Raw genomic sequence first — 17,430 nt, forward strand, 5'->3', positions numbered from 1 at the left:
TCTGCAGCAGCGCTGGGGCAGCAGCCCGGGGGAAGTGACCGCCATGTGTCATGGAAGGAACTGCGAAGAAAAGGGTCTTGTGAGGATAGCGGGAGCTGCACTGCAGGAGCAGGCTGTACCATCCCTGCGGCTCCGCTGGCTTCGTGCAGCCTCTGAAGTGCTCCGGGACAAGCTCGGGATGGGACCAGCTCTTCCTCAGTGTGCGATGCCTCCTCCTCCTCCTCCTTTCCCTCGCAGAGGGAAGGCACTGCTGGCCCCGGGATGCTGCGGTGGGGTCGCAGCCCTGGGGCAGCATCCCTTCGCTCCTGCCTTTGATGCTGTCTGCAGCCGATGTGGCCTCAGGCATGTCCCACTGTACCCCGAGCCGGGACCAGTATTGCATCCCAGCTTTGCCGCCTGGCCCTGGGCAGCGAGTGGAGGCAGAGCCTGCGCAGGCAGCACAGACAGGCAGCTCATGGGCAGGGCGCTGCCCGTCTGGGCGCTGGGGCAGCCTGGCAGCCAGCTGGTCCCTGCTTTGATGTGGAGTCCCTCCGGCTCCGCACAATGCAACCCGGCTCAGCCTGCAGACTGGGGTGGGAGTGAAGTAAGGGTGATTGATTGTCTTGTTTTGTTCCTCCAAGGCTGTCCTGGACTGTTTAGATTCATGTCTGAGGTCCCCCGAGAGCAGGGGGGAGGATGGCAGCATCCACCCAGGCTGCAGGGATGGGGCGGTGGGGTGCAGGCTCTGGCCAGAGGCAGCGGGTCAGGGCACCAGGGTTGCTGCTGCCTGCCGGGCTGCTGGCTCAGGTGGTTTGAGCCCTCTGTGCCTCAGTTTCCCCATTGGCATTGCCCCTTAGGAAGGTGTTGGTGTCCCTAGATGAAACACATCCCATGAAACCGCCCCCTGTTACTCTCGGGTGTTGGGCATCCCCTGAATTAAGGCAGGCAAAGGGAGCACAGCAGCCCTGGGCCAAGGGTAAAGCTTGTTAAGACTCGAGTGTGTTGACCTCTGAAAAATTGAGTTTAGCTCCATCCAGTTGGTGAGTCACGACTGTGTTTTTGTGATGTGCTCCCTGAAAGCAAGGTTTCCACCACAGAGCTAACAGGCTTTTCTGGGAAGCACTGGAGTTCAGGGCTTCCTAATTATTTTCAAACCCTATTGGCAGCCTCCCTCCAACAGGAATTATGCCTGCTCGAAGCACAGCACTCAAGCATGTTCGGAGTCCTGAAAGCGCTAATTGACTTTACGTTTGGCCTCGCCGCTGAGAGCCTGCTCTCTCACAGCCCCAGTCCCTCCTCCTGCTACTGCGGCAAGCCCGCCTGCATGTGGTTTGAATTTCTTCCCCGGAGAAAAACCCCCTTTCTCCTGCCTCGGTGTCGTCTTTCCCTGGAATTGAATTTGGGGGAAATGAAGAAGAGGCCAAATTCTCACAGAGTCACTACCTCCCCTCTCAAGGCAACGAAGGGAGCCCCATGAAAGGCAGGGCTGAAGCCTGTTCCAGGAGTCACCGATGCCCTGTCCCACCCAATGTCCCTTGGCACAGCCTTTTTGTTCACCTTCAGGTGGCTGCCAGTGAGCCCTGGGGTGTTGAGCAGAGTGTGGAGGAGGCTGCCCCAGTGCTGCTCTCCCTGCTCTGCAGCGGGGGTTCCCTTCCTTCCCTCCAGCTGTGTGCCGGGAAAGCGCTGCCTGCACAGAACAGCGTGGGCAGCCCGCTAGGAGACATGGCAGTGCCATCCTCCGGCACCTGGCCCTGCTTGCCCCTGGCGAGGTGAGGTGCCTGGCCTTTCCCATCCACGCGAAAGGAGTGACAGCAAGCTGGCTCTGAGGGAGAGACAATGCTCCCAAGCAGCACCAGCCTGCAACACCTGAACATCAGCCAGTGATTATCCATAGCCCGTCTGCCTTCTCCTGCTGGGTCCCAGGTCATACCCGGTGCCGGCAGCACGGCGCAGGGGTGAGCCAGTTGCCTCGGCCATGCCGGCTGCCATTCCCAGCACGGAGGGCTCACAGGCTGCCAGCGGGGCAGGCGATTGGGAAATCTGTTTCCTCTTCTGCTCGTTACGACACCGCAGTGGGCGCATCCACCGGGAGCAGTGAGGCAGCGGGAAAGTATGAAGGTCAGTGGAGGCTGTGGTTTGTGTGACGGAGGTGACCCCAGCTGATGCATCCCTGTACCTGCTCTAAGCACCACCGCGCTGCTGGGGTGGCTCCAGCTGCCGTCTCCCCTGGGACGTCGCCTCTGGCCCTGCTCCTGCAGGGAGCAGCTCTCCATGAGATGCACAGCCCCCTAGATCTTATTCCCAGGTAAAAGAGGGAGGAAAATGGCCACATACAGCTTCCCCTGCATTTCCATGGGCAGGAGGGTTGGTGCAAGAGCTGGGCATGAATCCTTATGCACATGTGCAAGGCATCCAAGGCGCTGGCTGCTCCGGGGCCTTCGCTCGGCTCTCACAGCATCGCTCCTGTTCCCAGCTTTGCTCCGGCAGCCCACAAAGAGGATGCGGCTGCTCTGACAACAGCACCAGCGTGCCCAGCAGCCGTGACGCACTTGCCTTGCAGCGCTAATGAGCCAGCTCTGCAATCCTTGTCACCTCATTAATGACTTGGCCGCTGCATCCTAGCCGGGGCTGTTCTGTCCGCTACCTCCCACATAGCTTGCAGGCCCCTAACTCACATTAGGGGAGCCACTTTCATGTGGCCAGTGGTTTTCATCATCAACGAGCCACAGAGTGAGACGCTGGAGCAGAGGATGGAGCCAACGGGGAGCCAGTCGGTGTGGGCCAGCCCGGCGAGGCACCGCAGGCGCTGGAAAGGCAGCTTTGATGTAGCAGCAGGCAGCCCTGGGGCCACGGGCTCAGGTACAGCGAGGGCCCAGCTCCCACCAGGGTCCCGTGGGGAGGCATCCCGCTTTACCCATGTCATGACCATGGAGGGGCTGCTCGGGCCAGGGGGGACTCGGCACCAAAAGTCGCTCCTCATGTGTGGTCTGGGGCAGCCGGCACAATGTGAGGAAGGGAAAATAAATTAAGGATGGACACGGAGGTGAGGCCACAGGAGGACAAGGCAATGGTTGGATGGGAGCGCGTGGTGATAATGAGAGGGTGGACAGCAGATGGTAGCTGAACAGTGATGGCAGCAAGCTGGATAGAAAAAAACAAAAGCTCGGTAAGCCCTTGGCATAGCTTCTGTGTGTCTCCTGTCGCCTCTTGCCCCACCAAGGTACCGCCGGCTCCCACAGTCGCTGATCCCAAACAGCCATGCACTCCTGCACCTGCAGCAGGTCCGAAGGCAGGTGAAGCCCATTAGAGGTGCTGGGATACAGGATTTAGGATCAGGTTTCTGGAGGGAGACCCATGATTTTAAATTCTTCCTCAGGAGGGGACATTCGAGCAAAGCTACCAGTACCTGCCTTGCCCACCCAGGGGTGGGCTGTGCCGGGAAAGTGAAATGTGGATGCCGTCAAAGCCTGCAACCGCGGCTGCTGCCTGCCGGGAGCAAGCTGTGGGGCGGAAACGCTGCCTGCTGCTGTGAATCACAAGCTCTGTGCTGGAAAAGCTCCGGCTGAGGCATTTCCTGCTGTTCTCATCGCATCCCCATCCGATGCCTCCCTTGCAAAGCTCCCGTGCTGAAATCCTGGCCCTGTGGAAAATCCAGTGGTAGCTTTCCCACCGAGTCCGGCACGGCTGGCATGGCTCACTTGGCTTTCAATCCACAGCCATGTTCCGTGGAGCCAGGAGCAGCAGGGGGAACCGCAAGAGGTGCAGCGGCACCCAGCAGGATTCGTGCGAGCAGGCAGGGCTGAGCTGTGGGGGCTGCCGGGCAGGCGGGCCTGCCGGTCTGCGGTCGATTGTTCAGCCTCAGTGACTTTTTGAGAGGGAAATGGAAAGAGCGGACAGTGCAAGTTAATTAATTGGTGCATAATGAAGTCAAGATGAGCATCCCCAAGGAGCTGGAGCTCAGATTGGGAAAGCAGCGGGTGATGGTGTTCCCCGGCATGGGGCTGCTTCATCCTGAGCCCCAGCCTCCTGCCATCTGCGAGCAGGACACCAGCTCTGGCCCAGGGGCGGGGGCGAAAAAAAAAAAAGCCCCGAATACCTTTCAGCAGCAACTTGAACAGAATGTGGGGGTTACAAAGGGGAAAGGAGCCATGGAAGGGATGAAATAAACCATCGATGGCCGCTTTGGTCCCTTTGGTCCCAGCGGGAAGGCTCGCTACAGCGCACACGCAGACTTCAGTGCCTTTCTGACAGCCAGGAAGAGCCAGGGGCAGGGACAGGGGCAAGGGCAGGGACACGGGCAAGGGGCAGGGGCAAGGACTGGGCAGGGACAAGGGACAGGGGCAAGGGGCAGGGGCTGGACAAGGACAGGCCCTAGGGAAGGGGCAGGGGCAGGGAAGGAGGGTCGGGCAGACCCTAACCCACAGGCTGGAGCGGGGCGGGTGTCCGGCCCCGCTCAGAGCTGCCAGCGGACAGAGACCCCTCGGCGAGGCCCCTCCCTCCCGCTGCGGACACACTGGACTTCCCGGGGGGAGAACTCCCGTTAGCCCCCGGGCCCCCCCGCGGCCAGAGTCCCCGGGCCCTGCGCAGGCGACGGGGCCCTCTAGTGAGGGGCGGCCCGGCCCGGCCCCGCCCCGCCGCTCCGCTGCCCGCCGCGGCCGCGCTCCGGTGCCCGGGCCCTGCTGGGCCGCTCCCCACCGGCCGGGCCGGCCGCGCCTGCTCCGTGCGCAGCGGCCATGGCGGGGCTGGAGCTGCTGTACGCCTGGGCGCGGGCCGCAGTCTCCCGCCCGCAGGACGCGCTCATCTGCGGCGTGCACTGGGAGCTGGTCCGGCACGGCTACCGCTGCCTCGGCGCGGGCGACCAGGTACGGGCCGGGCCGGGCTCCTGCGCCGCGGAGGCCGCGGCCGAGCCCCGGCCTTTCCTAGCGCCGCTTGCCGGCGCCGCTGGGCCGAGCGCGGCGCCCGCTGCCGGGCGGGGGAGGGGCCAGCCGGGTCGGTGCGGGGTCCGAGGGGCCCCAGTGCTGCTGGCGGGGGCTGCGGGGGTTCCCGGGGCAGGGGGCGAAGCGGGAGGTGGGGGGTGCCGGTACCAGGAGGGGCGCCAGTCAGGTGCTGTGGGGAGCTCGGTGCTGTGGGAGAGCCCCATGCCAAAACGGGGGTGCCCAGTGCAGTGCTGGGGAAGAAATGGGGTGCTGGGGTGTCCCAGCGCTGGGGGGCCAGTCTGGTGCTGGACCCAGGGCTGAGGCAGGGGTCTGGTGGGGTGGGAGGGTGGCACAGTGCTGGGGGAGGTCCAGGACACTGCCTTGGCAGAGAAACCCCCCAGTACCGGGGGAGAGGACAGTGTGGGGCAGTGCCCCCCGGCAGCACCACTGTGGGGCCGGGACAGACAGGATGATGGCCTCCCTGCTGCCCCAGGCAGCCCTGTCCTGTGCTGGGAAGCCAGGAGGTGCCAGGCAGGGAAGAGCGTCATCCCCCAGTCTGGGTCTTCGTTGCCTGGTCCTGCTCAGCAGTGGGTGGCTGTGTCCCTCCTGTGCTGGCACAGGGACAGGGTGGGAGGCTGGCAAGCAGGCAGGGCCAGCCTTTAGGAAATAAAGCCCTGCTTCTGCAGTCAAAACCTGGAAGGCGCTGAGAGATTCCCTCCTGGAGACCTAGATCCACTCCCAGAGACCTAGATCCCCTCCTGGATCGCTCTGTGCAGCCAAGACAGGTCCCTGCAGCCCTGCCGTGTGCTGAGCTCATGGGCAGGGTCTCAGCAGTACATCTGTTCTGTTGTAGCCAGGTCCTGATGAAAGGAAGTCAGAGCTGCTGCCTGCCGGCTGGGAAGCCAACAAGGAGGTATACACACTGCGCTACAAGTCCGTGGATGATGCCCGTGAGCTGCTGCTGAAGGCCATCATGGTGGAAGACAGTATGATCCTCAACATCATGGTGAGTGCCCACACTGGTTCTGGTGGGTTTGGGGTCCTTTGGGAGCAGTGGCTGCGAAGAACAGCAGGGCCCATTTCTTAAATTTTTGCTGTTACTTGTTCTACGTTGCAGCGGTGTTTGTCCCTCAGGATGGGGCAGACCCAGGGAGTGTTAGGGACTGCCTGTGCAGCAGGAGATGTGGCCCAGCCTGAAACTGGTCAAACACTGGCTGCATCAGGGGAGTGATGCAGTTTGCCTTGCCACACTCTGGCCCAGGAGTTGTCCCATTTCTGTCCCTTTCCCAGCTAAGGAATTTTCCGCAGATCTCCTGCTGTCCCAAGCAAGCACCTGCCCAGGGTGGTTTTGCTCAGTCTTTCACCCTTTGCAGCCCAGACTGGGGGAGGGAGCAGGGAGAGCCTCGCTGTACGCTGGAGTTTGCTCCTGGAGATTCGGGCACAGCACAGGGACATAGCAGGAAGCAAGTGAGCCCGTTCCTTGTGTCCCAAGCCCCCAGCTCTGCTTATACCTGCTCCTTCCCCCATTCCCAGCTCTGCCAGGCTGCTGATTCCATGCTCTACTTATCTTTTGCTAGGATTGCAGTTCTCAGAAGGTAGCAGATGTGACCTTGGCAGTGGCGGACTATGTCAATCCAGAGCACCTGGATGATTTCCACAGGTAATCTCAGTTGTCTGGTATATTCTGTCCGACCAGTGTGGGGAGGGGGGCAGAGACCAGGTTAGGAGGAACCTGGAGGACTTTCCTCCATAGTACAAACCCAAGGGCAGACCAGCCAGAGCTCCCTCCCCTGCTGCCTCCTGCACTGCTGGCAGGCAAGGGAGATTTAGGGGATAGTGGGACCATGGGTCAGAGCCCAGGGGAGAGCCACCCCACCTGGGAACAGGCCAGGCCACCTTGGCACTATTTATTTGAAGAGCACTGCCTCACTGCCTGCCTGTCTGTGCTGGGTGGACACTGTTCAGTGGTGCTACAGCTTCAACTGTGTCCCACACGCCCTGTGGCCTTGCTGAAGACCAGTGCCATGTGCTGTGCTTTCCTCCAGTGCAAACTGGTCAATATGTGGCCACAGCACAAAAGGGAGTCCCCTGGGCTGGGTGGCCCTTCGCCATCTTAAATGGGGTGAGGGCTTTGGTGCCACTGTGTGCTGTTACCCTTTTCTGTCCCCTCTCTGCTGCCGACTGGGGATGCATTTTGTGCCAGAGATGCTTTGAGCTTGTCTGTCCCCTCACCACCCCTCTCGCAGCCTGTCCAGCACCTCATGCCCAGGTGCTGTGGTCTCCCCAGCCCACCACCTTGCCTCTCCTCCCTGCAGGGTGTACAAGAACACTGAGGAGCTGAGAACAAGGATTGCTTCAGGCATCATTGCTCCCCTTGGGGCCCCCACAGAAAAGGCCAAAAAGGAACCTGAGGCTAAGAAGAAGGATCCGGAGTTGCACCAGGATGACGACCCCCTCAGAGTCCCTCACCACCACCCAGCAGGGACAAGAGCACCGTCCTGGTGAGTAAAGGGTGGGTGGCTGCTGATGGTCCATTAGACAAGACATGGTCCTGGCACAGCTCTGCAGGTTACACCTCTGGTCTCCCATCTGGCACGCGTGGGATGGGGAGTGATGAGGATCCAAACCCTCCCCAGCCAGTTTCAGCCTCATTGACTGAATGCTTGGGTTTGATTTAGGTTGCTCGCTGAGGGGTGGCCTGTTCTGGAGCTGTGTGTTGGTTTTACCCTCCTTTGGCGTTGCTGGGGGTGTAGCTGGAGACCTACAGACCCAGGAAGCTCTGAGGGCAGCATGCAGGGCTGAGGGGAAGGTGTGAGGTGGAAGGAGGGGAGGCCCTGCTCTGTGCTGGCTGGGGGACTGGGCAGAGCAGGGATGGCAGTGGGAAGGACGATGCCATTGTGGGGCCAAGCAGGCTTCAGGAGGGACAGCAGAGTGCTGGGTGTCAGTTCATGCTGTGGGCTCTAGAAGAGCCGTGGGGTCAGTGCTCATGGCAGAGGGGAGAGGGTGTGTGGGGGGTGCAGAGCTCTGCCTTCACTTGGCGTGGAGCCAGGGCTGCCTCTAAGCTTCCTGCCTGCTGTGGGAGGTAGAGCTGCCCTCCCAGGAAGGTGCACCCAGCTGGGGCTTGGGGCAAGGCGCAGGAGGTGTGGGGGAGAACAGAGACCTCTTCTTGCTCTCCTTACCCCGCTTTCCCTTTGAAACCCTTTGCTGGCAAAGGTGGGGAGAAGGGAAACATGGCACCTGCTTCACCATCCCTCCCTGGCCCTTCTGTGCCCAGCCATCCCTTGTATGTGGCAGGCAGGGTCCCCCCCACACCCCAAGCTGTAATCCCCTTTGGTTGGAAGTCAGAGACACTGCAGTGGCTGTGCCATCTCTTGAGGACCGGCTGTGGCTTCTGCCTTGCGTGTCACCTCTTGTTTCTTTAACCCCACTGCTGTCTGCTGGCGCTCAGGGTGCGAGATGCTCCTTGGGGAGGCCTGGGCAGACAGGCTGGAGCTGGGCAAGGCTCTGAAACCATGTTATTGGCACATATTGTTGGCAAGGAGATGTGACAGCTGGCTGCAGGCTCACCGCCCCACTGTCCTTGCACTCCTGGAAGCAGGACTGTCATTGTGTCTCTGGCTGTGACGTGCTGGAGAGCCTGGCCTAGCCCGGCAGCGCTCAGGGAGCCCCTGGCATGGAAACTCCCAGTGTCCACAGACAGCTCGGCCCAGAGCAGTAGGAACAGCAGGGCCCCCTTCATCTCAGCAGGCTTCCCGCAAGCCTGCCATGCGCACCGGTGTCCACACCCAGCTGCACCCTGGAGCAGGGAATTCTGTGTCCTACGCACGGGATAGCTCCCAACGCCCGCCTGTTCACACAGGGTCCTGCAGGTCCCAGGGCCCTTTGGGTGCTGCAGTGCTTGCCATGGGAGAGCACCCATGAGCACAGCAGCGGCAGTCATGGTGGCTGCACTGCCCTGCCTGGTGCTCACTGCTGCTCGCTCCACACAGCCGGTCTCCCCTTCACTGAACGTCTCACTGTGTTCTGTGTTTCAGGCCTTCCCCCTTGAGCCCCTTTGCTGTTGGTGGGGAAGACCTGGACCCTTTTGGGTGAGTATGGCTGGGAGAGGTCATGCTTTTTGTGCCCAGGGAGCATCCCCTGCTCTGCCCTTGGGGTGGGAGGGCATGGCTGGAGGCCTCTGGAGTAGCTGGAATCCTCCTGGCTCAGGCGTCCGGTGAAGTGTCTCTGAGTGCGGATGAGGATGGGACAGTTGCTCAGTGCAAATTACAAGGGACCAATTGACAGTTGCTAAACCTCAATATGGTTCTAATATCGTAATAAGATCCCGTCTCTTGCATAGATGATAGGTTGCAATCTGTGTCTGTTTAATAATCAGCTTGTATTCATTTAACATGCAGTAATTCCTTCAGTAAATCAAAGCTGAATACATCGTTAAGTGAATGTAAGCCTCTAATTTAAAATGTTACCAGCTGCTGTGTCTAGAGCCCAGCAGCCTGGAGAAGGGGAGGCTTAAACCCGAGTCCACAGATTCTCGAGTCCTGGTTTTGAGCCTCCCGGCTGTCTGAGGCACTCCAGAGGAAGGTGGGCAGAAGCAGGCTGGCTGGGGGACTGATCTTCACAGATACATCTCTCACTCTTCGGTTTGGTCAGGCAAGGAGAACCTGTCATCTTCCATTCCAGTTAAAAGCACATAGTCAGACAAAAACCAGCTCTTAAGAGTTGTTGCAGAGCATCCTGCAGCCCAGGGGAGTCCTCTTTAGAACCACTTTCCTGTGGGGATGGCATTTTTTCCCCTCTTGCAAGACTTGGTTCTCCATGGGTTTGGCTAGAAAAGGACCAGCTACCTCCTGCCCGGCTGGAAGGAGAGGCCTGGAGCCTGTGTGGCTGGAAGGAAACCTGATAGCACAAGGAGAGGGGGTTCAGCTGGGGGGCTGTCCCCATGTTTCTCTCACTGCCTCCAGCCCTTCATCAGAAGTTTCTCTGTAAATGACAAATAAAGGTTGTAAATGGAAGCAGATTTGTGCACTGACACCTGCCAGCGCTGAGGCTGGAGACCCAGACTCCCAGGCATATGCTCATGGGGCCCGGCTGTCTTGGGGCACTTTGGGCAGCCGGCCTGGCGTAATGGAACTCATTAGCACGGTTGTTAATGACTTGTATGACGGGAGCAGTGTCCAGAGGCTCCAGCCGAGTTTGCACAAAGCCGACCATGAGGAATGGCACTCACAGCATGGGGCAGCTCCGAGGAGCCACCGTGGTCAGCAAATGACTTCCAGGCAGTTCTTTGGAAAGGCTGGCAGGAGCCCTGGCCCGGTCCACGAGTTCTTGCGACACTGCGCAGGGCAGGACATTCTGCTTACCCGGGAGAGCGGGGACAGGAGTATGAGCCGGCAGCGAGGGCCAGCGGGTCTGATGCCACAGGGGACGGTCAGCAGCCCCCTGGGACTTACCAGCCATTGCTGATGCCCTAAATGGCTCCTTGTAGGAACTGGGGGAAGAGGGAAGCTGCCTCTCTGCTGCTCCGAGTCTCTGTTTTGGCGTTGGCTCAGAGGAAGGCAGGTGGGTGAGAGCTGTTGTGTCCCTGTGCCTGTCTCCAGCTAGGCTTTGGGGGATGCTGGCACTGCGGTGCCCAAGACCTGGGTATTTGCTGGTGCCGTGGCTTGGGCATATACTCTGCAGCCATAAGACTCCCACCTTAGCATGATGATGAGCCATGATTCGCATGCTGCCCCAGACCTTGTGTTGCGGCGTAATGCGGGCAGGTTTGCAGGGCTGTGTAAGCCTGGGCAGGAGCAGGATGTGGTGCATTTGGGTTTCTTCCTGCTGCAGACAGCAGCCTCCACAGGACAAGGATGAGATGTGCCTCAGCACTCTTACACGTGCACATGTACACACATGAAGGGCTCTCTGTCTTTCTGCCATGGGCTTGCCTCACTGGCTTGTCCTGGCCCGTCTTGCAGTGGGTTAGGGGTGCTTTCCTCCCACAGGCCATGTGTCTGCTTAGCCCCACGTTCAGATGTTCAGAATTCCTGCAGCAGAGGTTTGGCACAGGGACGTGCTTTGCTTCTCTCTCACTGGTGCCAGTCTCGTCTCCTTCTCTGCCTTTCCCTCCCCAGAGGTCGGACTGGGGGAATGATCGTGGATCCTCTCCGGTCTGGCTTCCCACAGCCTGGCATTGACCCATCGTCAGGCATCCCTGGCCGGCTTCCCCCGGGAGCAGTTCCACCAGGTGCCAGATTCGACCCCTTTGGCCCGTTAGGGGCTGGTAGATCCGGGTAGGTACTTGGCCATGCCTGGTATCCCCAGCCTGCTCTCTGGGCTGCCCCTGGAGCTCTTGGCTCATTCCTGTTGCTGTGGGACTGAGCTCTCGCTCCTGGTTTGACTCTGCTTTGAATTTTTTTCCAGGCCAGATCCTGATCACCTTCCCCCTCCAGGCTATGACGACATGTTCATGTGAGGAGTTACCGCATGGCTTCTCATGGCTGGGGCCAGAGCAGTCTCCTGGGAAGCAGGGGCACTTTCCCCTCTTTGCTCTCCATTCGGTGGACTTGGATCTTTTCAGCAGCATTTTTCTTCTCCCCATTTGGGACCATGTTCATGTCAGACCAGCTATAAAGGTTGCCCTGTGTGCAGAACAGAAGAGGAGGCAGCAGGTCCATTTCTTTCCATGTTCCTCTGAGGGTGCCTGACCGTTTGCACCCAACTGAAGTGGTGCTGCCCTGCGCGAGGTGGCGGCGTGGAGTGTGGCGTGGTGCTCTGAGAACAGCCTGGGTGCTGTGGGGTGGTTTCCTCCTCTGGTTCTCCGGGGTGGCACCGCTTTTGCTGCTGGGGTTACGCAAGTGGTCGGTGCTGAGGAGGGAGCTGGCATCTTGCTGCTCCTGTGCTGGGAAGCTACAGTTGCCTCACTGAAGGTGACAGCTGGAGTGGGCTCCCCATGCAGAGATGGTTTCTGTCTTGCTCTTTATCCAAGCAAGGGGCTGATCAACATGAAGGGCTAGAAAGCCCGACCCATGGAGTCTCTATGGGCTGACCCCCAGCAGCGGCCTCAGATCAGCTTCCGCATGGCTGTGCCCGCTGGCTTTAAAGAGCACCACCAGCAAAGCCTTTAATGTACATGAGAAAAGACATAGATTGAATTCCTAGCCCCACCTTGCCCCATCTCTCCCCTGAAGCCCTGGTGGTTTTCATTCCCAGGGTGCACACGACGCCCCGCAGGGCTGCCTGTGAGGCTGGAGTCGGAGGGAGGGTGCTGGGTGCCTGCATGACCTGCTGAGCCCAGCACGGAGCTGGGGCCTTGCTGGGGATGCGCACAGAGGCCTCGCTCACCTGTGGGATTTGCTTTGCAGAAGAGGTTTACAGAACATGTTTCCGTGTCATCAGTCCTGTTGCGTGAGGCTGGTGTGGCGCTGGCTGTCCTCTGCCAGACAGCTCGGGGAGAGTGGAGATCCGTGTGGCTCAGGCTCCTTAGCTCTTTCTGGAAATCTCCTCCCTTCCCCAGTTAATTTGAGGACTGCAGCTCATCTCTCCTGTCAGGGGTTCATGCTATGTTTTTATTCTCGTGGTTTGATTTCTTGGAAGGATGTTCATGAGATTGAAATAAAAACCTGACAACAGTGTTGTTTTGGTGGCCCCCCCTGCTCCCCTGCCCCAACCGCAGCCCCCTTTTCCCCATCATGAGAAGGGAAGCCCCGGAGCTCTGCACAGGCTGCGCCTGTCCTCCCCCAGGCACAGGATTCACACTGGGAACCGGCTTTGTACCTTCCTCTGAGCAGTGGCGGTTTTCTGAGACTATGTGACTGTGTTAAGAAAATTAAGTGGAGAACAGCCCAGCCTTGGCTCTGGCTGCGCTCCTTGCGGTAATTGGCTCTCCGGGGTATTGAATGCTGTCGGTACACTGCATACAACTGTGCTGGCATAAATAAAAAGGGGGAAGTGATCCCCCTGTCTGTCTCTTGTCCCCAAAGGCTTTTTCCTTTTAAAACCCCTTTGCCTACAAATGTAGCTAATAAAGCTGCGTTACGATGCGTACAACCCTGGGCTGTGTACAGGTGGGAGCAGGGAGGACTGGCTGTAGAAATTCAGCACTGGGGGCAGCTGGAGCATCCCCTGCATCTCCCTAGGGTCTGCACATCAGCCTCATGTTCGCAGGAGCTGGTTTCGAGCCCAGACCTAGTGGGGATGCATCATCCCCCCCTGCACATCCCTGGGGGTTTTGATGGGCAGTCCCACCTGCAGACCCACAGATGGGCAGTGGGCGACACCTGTGACCACAGCAGACAGTGGCTGCGCTTGCAGCATGGGTGGGATGGGGAGAGAGGCCCAGGGCTTGGGGAGACCATCGCTTAGGCTCATCCCCTCCAGCTCCTGGGGCAGCCTGAGCCCATCCACAGCTTTGCCCCAGGAGAAAGGAGCCCCCGGCTTTGCCTCGTGGGGTTGAGAGACACTGGGTGCTTGGGGAGAGGGAGCAGCTCTGGCCTTATCAGAGGGGCCCCTCTGCGGGAGGCGGCTGCTTTCTGCGCCTGAATTAATCATGTTCTGCAACCTTTCAGGAGAGAGAGACGCAGCCGGCTTTGATGGGGCTAATTAAAGCGAGCCAGCGCCGGGGGAGGCTGCGTCGGGTCCTGATAAACAATCTTTTGTCTGCAGCATTCAACCCCAGCGGGTTCATGGAGCTGTGCAGCTGTGGGACCAGGTGGGAAGGGAAAGGGGTTTCAAGGAGGGCAAGTGCCCGGCATCAAGCCGTGCCCACTGCAGGCCCCGTGCCTGAGCTTTCGGGCTCCCAGAGCTGTGCCATCCACTCTTCAGAGGGGGTAGGTAAAAGGAGGTGAGGATCCTCCTCTCCAGGTCAGAGGATGGTGGGGACAGGAGACTGTCCCTGTGGCTGGCTCCGCTCACACCAAAGGGCCACCGCAGAGCTGCTCAGAGTGTGATAGAGGTGGCTCCCGGGGATCAGGGATCCCAAGCATATTCCTTGCTCCATCCGCAGGGCTGGTGGCCAGGCAGCATCCCCATTCCCCGAGCACAGCTGAGAGGCAGCCTCCCCTGCTGTGGACTTGGACCCACATTGAGCACAGCGGCTGCAAGGGCTAGGGCTCCTTCCAGCAGGATGAGACAATCCAGGGCCCCGGCTGTGTGTCCCAGGCATGGCTGCTGCTAACCTAAGTGACGGCGAGCATTAACATGCAAGGGAGCACAGCAAGCACACTTCGGGTTAATTTGGGGGGGGGGCCCGTGAAGGTCGGCAGGGGCTGGTGTGTGTGATCTTGGCACAGGCACAGCCCTCCCTCCTCCCGCAGCACCGGCGAGGCGCTTCCACATCACGAAAGATGTTGGATTATTGGTAATGGCTTGAGATCCCCGGAGAGCCTTTCAGGCCATCTGCCAGCCCGCCCAGCCCAGCAGCACCTGTCCCACACGGTCCCAAAGGCAGAGCCCCCAGCACTGCTAATTACCCTGCAGACGATGTTCTGCCCCTGGGATCCTGTGTACCAGGAACTCGTGTGTATCACACAGATGAGAAGACAAAGCAGCCCCCCTTGTACGGGGCTGGGAAAGGCCTACTGGGCCCTTCCCTTTTGCTTGCTCCTGGCACAAGCAGAGACACCCACAAAGCCCTGGAGCTGGGGGACTGGAGACCCCTGTGCTGAGCAGGGGGACAAGGACACTGCCATCTGCCTGACTTTGCACCAAACTCCATGGCCTGCTGCAGTGGCATTGTTGGGGGGAGCCAGTATCGCACCTGGCCCGGTGCCGTGCACTATGCCTGCACTGCCCATCCCCGTGGTGTCAGGGCGACCTGCTCGGGGTGCAGCTGTGCAGGACCAGGCAGCTGCTGTTGCCCACAGCTTTGCAGGAAGGCAGCAGGGCTGGGGCTGGTGCCCACTGCCACCTTCATCAGAGCCCTTCCCCTTGCACTGGGTGCCACGGGCATCCCCCACGCCTCCCCGGTGCCCATCCCATACCTCCTGCCACCTCCGGAAAAACCGGCTTCTCCCATGGAAGCTGGAGAAGATCCAGAAATGGTACATCGGGTGAAATGCTCTCCCATCGGGCTGGTTTTGCTGCACTTCCAGGGGCTGGGTGGGGAACTTCTGAAGTGTCTCAAAGCTGCCTCTGACCCCAGCAGCACCTAATTCCTGTGGGGGGTGAAGGCCCAGGGCCCCCTGTGCTGAGGGGCCAGCCACCCTCATCCCACCCGGGCTGCACAGCACCAGCCTGCCTTTCCCAGCCAGATTTTTCTCACCACCCAGGAATATTTTTGAGTGTTTCCTAAATACATCCCTGCACGTTACCCATCACAGGGTGCCTCAAGCTGGCTGCGCTGCTCTTGCACCCGCCGGGCGTGATGAAGGGGGTGGCCAGGCCAAGCCGGGGAGGAAGCGGTGGGCCGCCGGGGCAGAGCGGCTCCAGGGCTGCAGGCAGCTCTGGGTCCCCCCACTGCAGTCACCCTCCGCTCAGCCCTGGGGGTCTCTGTATGAAATCACTTCCCAGTCCTGGAGCTCTTGATGGATGAGCTTCTTTAATGGCACTCCTTCCTCAACGCAGTTTGTTCACCTTAAATATATACATATATATATATCAACCAAGGGGCTTTTGCCCCAGCCCTGCCAGTCCTGGAGAGACAGCCCAGCAACACACTGACAAAGCAACGACAGCCCCTTCCTACAGAGTCCCTTGAGCAGCCTCACGCTCTAATCCACGGGAGTATTTCTTGTGCTCACATAAAGCAGGTGTTCAGCAGATGTCACCTCCAAGCAGGCTCAGCCTTTCGTCCTACAGAGACACCTTCCATCTTATTTAAACTGACAAAAATTGATGAGGATGATTTCTCCATCTAATGGGTTTATTTTCTAATCCCAGCTCACAGGGCTGGTGCTGAGAACTGCGGGAGGGACTCCAGCCTAGCCCAGGGCCTTCCTGCGAACAGCCAGGGCTCCCATGGCAGACCCTGCCTGACAGCCTTCCTCCCCTTCCTCCCCTTCTTTCTGCAGTGTGCCCCCTGCCTCCCCCAGCCCAGGTTCAGCCCCTCTGTGACAGCCACGATGGCATTTACTCCCCCTGCCCTGCTTGGGCCTTTCATTTGACCTTGCAGCTCTGCTCGAGGCCATTTCCCCGGGGGCCATGGGGGGGGGGAGGCAGTGCTGGTTTGGGGGACAGCAGAGCACAGCCACCCATTTCACCCCAAGCGTGGTTTAATCCCAGGGAAGGGTGCCTGGCCACCAGGGCTGCAGGTGTGAGGCCATTCGAGGTTGTTTCCTAGGACCCTACAATAAATACAGAGCGTGGATGAGTGACGCAGTGACAGCAAGAGGGATGTGTGGCCCTTTGCAGCAGGAGGAATCATCGGTGAGCCATTAAAAACAAAAACACAGGGCAGAGGAAGCCACCACCAGCATCCGAGAAGGACACTGGAAGCCCTGAAATAAAACCTGACCCAGGCAATCGCACCACATGTAAAATGGTTTTCCTCTTGTGTTGGGCTTTCTGGAGAGATTTGTCTCCACCTGGAAATGTTTGAAGTAAGTAATTTATGGGATGGATTGAAAGCCGGTGGCAGTTCATGACAAACACCACCTTTTGTGGGTCTGCATTTTCCTATGGGATAATTATTTCCCTTTCTCAGCATCCTGCTCATACCAATTCTTCTTACCACAGAACACTGTGCTTTAATGATACTTCATGTTTAATTCCCAAGATGCAATTTTACCTTCACGCCGCAGACAATGGCCCTTGCAATCAGCACAAAGGCTCACGCGCGGGCACCCCGGCGGGCAGAGCTGCCTGCCTGACGTGGGAACAGACGAACCACATCGTTTTGAGGCATTGGGAATTATCCTCTCTCCTCTGGACAGAGCACCATGATTTTTGAGGAGGCCATTCCGGGGTTGCTGGTGGGAGCGGGATGCTCAGCACAGTGTGAGTGTGTGTCCCAGCCTTCATCCTGCTCTCCAGAGTGGGGCTGGTGGGGTACAAGGGCTGGGAGGTGGCGGAGGGCTGGACCCTGCCGCACAGATGGTGGTCGTGCTTGCTGTCTCCTCCTCTTCTGCCCAGAATGGTGCAAGTGCCAACTCCATGCCACAGAGTTTTACAAGAAACTATTGCTAAAAAAGGTCACCGACAGCAGAAAATCAGAAGCTCCATCCCAAAGAGGAGCAGCCGGTCCCAAGCTCTGGCTGCTGGGAAGGAGCCGTGGCAGCAGCAGCGAGCTTGGCCTCATGTCCAGCCCAGCCTGCGACCGGCCGTGGCACAGAAATTCCATGGGTGTCTCGAAGGTGCCGTTGCCCCGGTGCTGGTGGGAAGGACCCCATCCAGGAAGGTGCTGGGGTGACGAGCGGGGCATCCAAAGGCCACACTGCCCCAGCACCGGTGGTGGGGAACAGCCCCAGTGGGGCATCCCAAAGCTGCATCGTGCCAGTGCTGCCGGACAGGAGCCCCATCCAAGAAGGGTCCGGGAAGGTGAAGAAGGTGGCCGAAGGCTACCGGGCAGGCGTGGGCGAAGCCTCACTGGACGGCTTTGGCGCTGGGGTGCGGCGAG

The 17,430-nt window shown here is 59.5% G+C and overlaps 1 protein-coding gene across 1 annotated transcript; it reads left to right on the forward strand.

The window, feature by feature from the left end:
• Positions 1-4,619: 4,619 nt before the first annotated feature.
• Positions 4,620-12,511, forward strand: PSMF1 (proteasome inhibitor subunit 1). Its single transcript, XM_037402855.1, has 7 exons — positions 4,620-4,841; positions 5,749-5,901; positions 6,473-6,555; positions 7,211-7,396; positions 8,930-8,983; positions 11,012-11,170; positions 11,301-12,511. The coding sequence occupies exons 1-7, from the start codon at positions 4,713-4,715 to the stop codon at positions 11,350-11,352; spliced, it is 816 nt and encodes a 271-aa protein (XP_037258752.1). The 5' UTR covers positions 4,620-4,712; the 3' UTR covers positions 11,353-12,511.
• The last annotated feature ends 4,919 nt before the right edge of the window (positions 12,512-17,430 follow it).

The sequence above is a fragment of the Falco rusticolus genome, chromosome 10, assembly GCF_015220075.1.
Source record: "Falco rusticolus isolate bFalRus1 chromosome 10, bFalRus1.pri, whole genome shotgun sequence".
In the NCBI taxonomy this organism is placed as follows: Eukaryota; Metazoa; Chordata; class Aves; order Falconiformes; family Falconidae; genus Falco; species Falco rusticolus.

Excerpts from the sequence above, each read along its gene's own strand:
- PSMF1 (XM_037402855.1), top strand. The coding sequence starts at position 4,713 with ATGGCGGGGCTGGAGCTGCTGTACGCCTGGGCGCGGGCCGCAGTCTCC. Across the intron at positions 7,397-8,929 it reads GGGACAAGAGCACCGTCCTG|GCCTTCCCCCTTGAGCCCCT; the intron begins GTGAGTAAAGGG and ends TCTGTGTTTCAG. Across the intron at positions 11,171-11,300 it reads TTAGGGGCTGGTAGATCCGG|GCCAGATCCTGATCACCTTC; the intron begins GTAGGTACTTGG and ends ATTTTTTTCCAG.